The sequence below is a fragment of the Chiloscyllium plagiosum genome, chromosome 3 (genome assembly GCF_004010195.1).
Source record: "Chiloscyllium plagiosum isolate BGI_BamShark_2017 chromosome 3, ASM401019v2, whole genome shotgun sequence".
Classification (NCBI taxonomy): domain Eukaryota; kingdom Metazoa; phylum Chordata; class Chondrichthyes; order Orectolobiformes; family Hemiscylliidae; genus Chiloscyllium; species Chiloscyllium plagiosum.
This window is the reverse complement of record NC_057712.1, coordinates 10,425,528-10,432,683: the sequence shown is the minus strand read 5'-3', so window position 1 is coordinate 10,432,683 and position 7,156 is coordinate 10,425,528. Positions and strand designations below refer to the sequence as shown.

The following is a 7,156-nucleotide window of genomic DNA, read 5'->3' as shown; positions in this document are numbered from 1 at the left end:
GGGAAATCATAAGATTGGGAAGACTACAGAAACAAACAGGGGATAACAAAGAGAGAAATAAGGATGGAGAGGATCAAATATGAAGGTAAGCTAGCCAGTAATATTAGAAATGTTAGTAAAAGTTTCTTTCAATACATAAGAAACAAACGAGAGGCAAAACTAGAGATTGGACCACTCCAAATTGATGCAGGAAGGCTAGTGATGGGAGATAAGGAAAAGCTGAAGAACTTAATAAATATTTTTGTCAGTCTTCACAGTGGAAGACATGAGTAATATCCCAACAATTAAGGACAGTCAAGAGGCAGAGTTGAGTATCGTAGCCATTACAAAAGAGAAAGTACTTGAAAAGCTAAAAGGTCTAAAAATTGATAAATCCCCCTGGCCCGGATGGGCTACATCCTAGAGTTCTGAGGGAGATGACTTAAGAAATAGCGGAGGCGTTGGCTTTCAAAAATCACTGGAGTCAGGTAAAGTCCCACATGATTTGAAAATCGTTGTTGTGACCCCCTTGTGCAAGAAAGGATCAAGACAAAAGATGGAAAATTATAGGCCGATGAGCCTAACCTCGGTTGTAGATAAAATTCTAGAATCCATCATTAAGGATGAGATTTCTAAATTCTTGGAAGTGCAGGGTCAGATTAGAACAAGTCAGCATGGATTTAGTAAGGGGAGGTCGCGCCTGACAAACCTGTTAGAATTCTTTGAACAGGTAACAAGTAGGTTAGACCAGGGAAACCAAGTGGATGTTATCTACCTTGACTTCCAAAAGGCCTTTGATAAGGTGCCTCATGGGAGGCTGCTGAGTAAGGTGAGGGCCCATGATGTTCGAGGTGAGCTACTGGCATGGATTGAGGATTGGATATCTTACAGAAGGCAGAGAGCTGGGATAAAAGGTTCCTTTTCAGAATGGCAGCTAGTGACAAGTGGTGTCCCGCAGGGTTCAGTGTTGGGGCCACAGCTGTTCACTTTATGTATTAATGATCTGGACAAAGGGACTGAGGGCATTCTGGTGAAGTTTGCCTATGATACGAAATTAGGTGGACAGACAGGTAGTACACTGAGGAGGTGGGGAGGCTGCAGAAAGATTTAGACAGTTTAGGAGAGTGGGTCCAAGAAATGGCTGATGAAATTCAACGCGAGCAAATGCAAGGTCTTGCACTTTGGAAAAAAAGAATACAGACATGGACTATTTTCGAAAATTCATAAAGACAAAAGGATCTCAGAGTGCTAGTACAGGATTCTCTAAAGATTGACTTGCAGGTTGAGTCAGTGGTTAAGAAAGCAAATGTAATGTTGTCATTTATCTCAGGAGGGTTGGAATGTAAAAGCAGCAATGTGTTTCTGAGACTTGATAAAGCTCTAGTTGAGCCCCATTTGGAATACTGTGTCCAGTTTTGGACCCCACACCTCAAGAAGGGCATACTGGCACTGGTGCGTGTCCAACGGAGATTCACATGGATGATCCCTGGAATGGTAGGCCTAACATACGATGAACAGTTGAGGATCCTGGGATTGTATTCATTAGAGTTTAGAAGATTGAGGGGAGAACTAATAGAAATTTACAAGATAATGCATGGCTTAGTAAGGGTGTACACTGGGAAATTGTTTGCAAAAGGCGGGGATACCAATACCCATGGGCACAGCCTTAGAATTAGAGGGGTTCAATTTAGAATGGAAATGAGGAGACATTTCTTCAGCCAGAGAGTGGTGGGCCTCTGGAATTCATTGCCACAGAGGCGAGGTCGTTAAATGCCTCCAAAGAAGAGATTGATAAATACGTAATCTTGCAAGGAATTAAGGGATACGGGGAGAGTGCCGCAAAGTGGTGTTGAATTGCTCATCAGCCATGATTGAATGGCGGAATGGATTCGATGGGCCAAATGGCCTTACTTCTACTCCTATTTCTTATGGTCAGTCACTGCCCATTTTAATTCCCCTTCCCAGTTCCTTTCCCACAAAACTATCCTCAGCCTCCTCCATTGCCACAGTGAATCATAGAGAAACAACACCTCATCTTCCCCTTGGGCAGCCTACAGTCCGGAGGACTCAGCATTGAGTTCTCCAATTTCAAATAGCCTCCCTTCCCATTCCCTGACTCCATTTCCAGCCCCGCCTCCTCCATTCCATTCTTCTGACCGAATCTTACTTCCAGGTATCAACCAGATTCATTCCTCCCATCAATCAACCACGCCATACCGTCTACCTGTGTTTACCTATCTCCACCTCACCATTCTGCTGCTCTCCCTACCCAAAACCTTCACCCACATTTTCCCCAGACCTGAAGAAGGGTTATACCCGAAACATTGACTTCTCCACCTCCTGAGGCAGCCTGGCTTGCTGTATTCTTCCAGCCCCCTGCTTGGCTACCTTGGTTTGACTACGTAGCTACTTGCACATGTTGGTTATTTTTTGCCACAGGCATCTCTTTAAAATACAGATAGCAGTTAAATTTTAGGTAAGTTTCACATTTTGTGAAAGTCTTGAATGGCATTCTCTAGTTGATCAGATATACTTTAATAAGAATGCCAGCCATAAATTAAGGCTGAATTGGAACACATACCTTTTTGCCTTATTACTAAACGTTATCATAGAAATTTATGTACACATGATTCTTCAGATAGTCAAAATAAAACATCTCAGCAATCAATCTACTCAAATTGTGTAAATATAAGGAGCTATCATAACAATTTAAAAGTTATGAAATTTAACAAGGTAACATTCCCATAACTACATTACGGCATGTTTTAGAAGTGCAAAATTAACGACCAACGTGCAGCAAGGAAACAAAACCATGTCTTATGAACTGCCTCAATTTCCAGCTGATTTGTGCGGCTCCAACACTTGATTCATTAGAATCGGACATTCTGCTTAAATTTCATCACTTCTGTGATGTTCCTATACTTTCACATAAACTCACTGTGGAGAGTCAAGTCTAATAATCATGAGAGTAACCAGCCTTTAAACCATTGCTTTAGATTGTAATGCTTTCATACATTGACTCATTCAAATATAACCATAACAAATTTCTTGCTTCTCACCTTTATTCAAGTATTTCACAGCAGTTGGCTTACAAATTACAGTAAAGGTATTCCAAATTCCAAAGTTTAAAAACAAAACATTTAAATAACTTATTATCTCACACTAAAGCGAAATTCAAAAAATGGGAAGTCATTTTAATACAATGCTCAGTAACTATAGAATTCAATATATAGCATAGTTAATGTTGCAAAGCTAAGCATTCAAACAAAAATAGACACACCTTTATATGAACCAAAACGAGACACCAATGACTAGGAAAATAAATGTACAAATACAACAGCCAATGCTGCTTTTCAAAGGAACTCAAGCTTATATTATGATGAATCCCGCGTTCATCTTCATGACCTGGCATTCCAATTTTCAGTGGAGGCGGGATTATGAAACATATGACATAAACCAAACGTGAAAGACAAAATACAGCTGTTGTTGAAAGGAATCTAGATAAAATGTGTTGGCAACGGGAGGAAATCAGATAAGGGAGGAAATTTAAAAGATTACTAAATTTGGTACAACACACATAAAATCATTATAGGTTTTTGTTGATGCTACCAATGCTGCTACTGGCACAGGACATTAAATTGCAAATGGAATAGAGAACAAACAACTCATTTCAAAAACAGTAAGGATGCAGCAGTTCCTGAGACCTATTTAACCCTTTTTAAATCAGAAACATGCTACAAAATTCAGCTATGTTTTTCAACAAATGTACAGTTTGTAATAACAATTTCCCAAATTTGCTCCATATAAAATGCTGTTAGTTTAGTGTAGTTTAGATTGTAAAATACCCTCTTGCAGTTATACTTCTTCAATAAATAGGTAAGGAAAACATCACTGTGAAAACGTATGTCAATGAAATTTTTGTGAGTTCCTATTAGTCTTATTAAATTTCTATAAACTTTTATTTCTCAACATTTTAAATAGATAGTCCCAAGCAGTCATTTACTGAAATTTATTCAAGTTGGGAGTTCAAAGTTCACATGGGAATTCTGAAGCGCACTTTGGATTACTGCAGTTTCTTGAAGCCAAAATTTTGCAAGTTGTATGAGGAATTGCAAAAATGTTTTATAATCAAGTACCTTAGCTTTAGAAAGTAAACTGTAGTACGCACACACTACTTACAGTATTCAGTAAACACTGATGGTAACTGGTAAACTGTGTGACTGAGAAAGCTGAGGTAGCTCAACATATAGCTGCAGTAGTCCAAGATCACTGTTCTTTCATGAGTGAGTATATTTTGCATATTTTGTTATAATGCACCTTACAGTTTAAAGAGGCTGTAGTGGATATTTGGATAGTGGGTTTTGTAACACTGGACCTGCAATTGTATTAATTCTCACATTCTGTGCTTAGAAAAAAAAATAAAATGCCATCTTCAGTTCAGGAATAAAGCCTACACTATAACAGCGGTCAGTGGCTTTAAAATTACTCCAAAATTGCATCCAGTTACTCCAGCTATTTATCATGACGCAAGCATCAACAGGGTTTAATCCACTACAAAATGAACATTTAAAACTCCAAAATCCATCAATATAAAAGCGAATCTTAAGCTAAATGCTGTCAAAAATTAATAAAATAGGCTGAATCACTCTATCCAGTTTCTTAAATTATGAAGTTCTGCTCCATTGAATTCAATGATGGCAAGTTTGTATTGGGGAGAATAACCAATGAGAACCACCTTTTTTATATCATAGCACCAGACTGTGCAACAGTGATGGCAAGTGGTTTTGAGTGTGTAATCTCAATCATGTCCAGTTTGGTTCTGTAGGCTGGTCTGTTCCAGGTACCTGAGACAATAGCACCAATTCACAAAGAGAGAGATTAAGACCAAGGCTCTGAATGTTGCTGAATGGCTCAGAAGGCTGCTTCCCTGCAAGCAGTTTATGTGTTGAACCTGTTCCTCTTCAAAGGTTCACGGGAATGTATGAAAGGTCTTTAATAGATTTTCCATTTCCTATATCAATCAAAATCACAATGGTGTCAATAAACAGCTTGTAATCTTAATAGTTTTGCAAGAATGCTATTTAATCTGGCAGAAAAGAGATTTGTTGAGAAGTAAGTGAAATAAATGATAAAGGATATGAGCATCCTTTTCAAATGAAAACCATTTCCAGTGTGTAACCTTTAAAACAAAATAGCAATTTGTATACATTGCACAATGAGTCCAGCTGTAAAAACAGATTCAAAAATAAAATTAACTGATAGCTTTGAAAGAAATATTTATGTAACTAATTTCATGAAATAGTAAATTTGATGAATGCTTTGTTTCAATACAACCTCTAATCTTGCACATTATAAAACAGTTGAATGTTGTCAAAGATATTTTGAGATTCACACATTGACTAGGCTGAAGACAGGGTAAAAGCCAGGGGTTAGCAGAGTCAGTGATATCTGGCTACAGCTAGCACCAAGATTAAATTATCATTCTTAGAGCTTTGTTTATTAAAAGAAAACTTATATTACTCTACAGTATTTTTAACAGTTACATAAATTCATGGCTAGAATGTAATCAATTTACTTACTTTTCAGGAGCTATTCTCTCAACATCAATAATTAGTGTTCAAACTTTTTAAACAAATAATTATCTGCACATCAAGTAATGAAGCTCATGTTATTAACTATCTAAATGATTAAGATATTCAGCGGTCTTTTTTTTTTAAATAAGATAATCTAATCTGTTCATATTCTCACTATAATCCGCCTTCATGCTGAACAGGTAGAACATTGACTACACTTTCAGTTACAATTTCAGCTATATATTAACCAAACTGAAATGTATTTTATAAGATGGAATGGTTCGAGTGTTGATTCATATAATTTGCACGACACCTGTTGCCTTAACATAAAGTGGGTACATTTTACACCGACAATCCAAAGAAGTCTGAATTCAAGTCTAGGGACCTTACAAACACCCTTTAGCCTCCTCAAATTTATCACCTGCAAATGTGAGATTTTATTTTTGAAACCAAGGAGCAATTTGTTCGTTTTGAAATCTTCCCATTTACAGCTATTTGATGTCTAGCTTTAACATTAACTATTTTCAGTCATGCTTCAGCTACTATTCTCCAATGCCACACCATGGAATTTAAATCCATACATTGGAACCTTCTTAAGGGCTTTCTACATATTCAAGTAAATAAATACATTACTCTCATCTATCCCTTAACCACTAAAGTGCTATCTTTGCCTGAATGATAACTGTCATTTTTATTCATTCTACTTAAAGTACAATGACTATTACCAGAAATCGAGTGCCATTATCAAAATATTCCTGAACAATTGCCAGACAAAGGTGATCACCAGATTCAATTTAGTTTCTCAAAAAAAAAAGCAACATGGTACAATTCCTGATAATAATTGTAAAAAATATAATAAAACTAATAATTTGTAGAAAGTAATACTTGGCATTCATCATTTTCAAGCGAATAATAGGCAATTTATTTTGTTAGAAGCGAGTTAAGTCAATTCAGACTAAGCATGAGATGGGATCACTGCATTGTAACTTTAGAGAATATTACCTTCACCATCAGTCACTAAAATGACCGCCAACGTTCTAACCGGAACAAAAGCCAAATCTGGATTTTCTACCATCCTGTGCTGAACACAACCCAGAATTAAATAAGGGCTCTGATGGCTACACAGGGCGTTGTGTATTAAATATAAGCAGCACGACTTGTAAGCAAATTTTTTAACACATGAAAAAAAGTCAATTTTGGGTTTTAAAAAAAAAGAAAAACAAAATCCTTTTTGAAGGAATTAAAGAACTGCTGCACCATTCACACAGTTGAATGACCTAATTAATTGCAGTATCCCACAAGGTGGCTGAAGCACGCATATAAGATGCACAGAACCCCTCATTTTCAAGGCATAATTTTTTCTGTTAATCCAAGTGCACATAGGTCCTATGGGGTCATCATCAAGATGAATTTGTAATACTGCTTACCTCAAGTAATTGGGTTTTGTCATATTCCTTGCGATGACGATAGATGCATTGACTAAGCAAAGAATAAAGCTTTTCGAGTTGATCAACTGTAAAATTATTGCTCGTCTTAGTGGCCAACTGGAGGATATGCTACAAAACAATATGGAAGTTCTCATTAGGCAACCTTGACTTCTTGTA

The 7,156-nt window shown here is 37.0% G+C and overlaps 1 protein-coding gene across 1 annotated transcript in view; it reads right to left on the bottom strand.

Annotated features, from left to right (window-relative positions):
* Positions 1-3,027: 3,027 nt before the first annotated feature.
* The window catches only part of atad2b (ATPase family AAA domain containing 2B), a 100,931-nt gene continuing 96,802 nt past the window's right edge, over positions 3,028-7,156 (bottom strand). Inside the window, exons 28-29 of the mRNA XM_043687428.1 lie at positions 6,980-7,108; positions 3,028-4,990 (exon numbers count right to left, since the gene is read on the bottom strand). Coding sequence (XP_043543363.1) covers positions 4,949-4,990; positions 6,980-7,108 — 171 coding nt within the window. The 3' untranslated portion in view covers positions 3,028-4,948. The remainder of the gene's footprint in view (positions 4,991-6,979; positions 7,109-7,156) is intronic.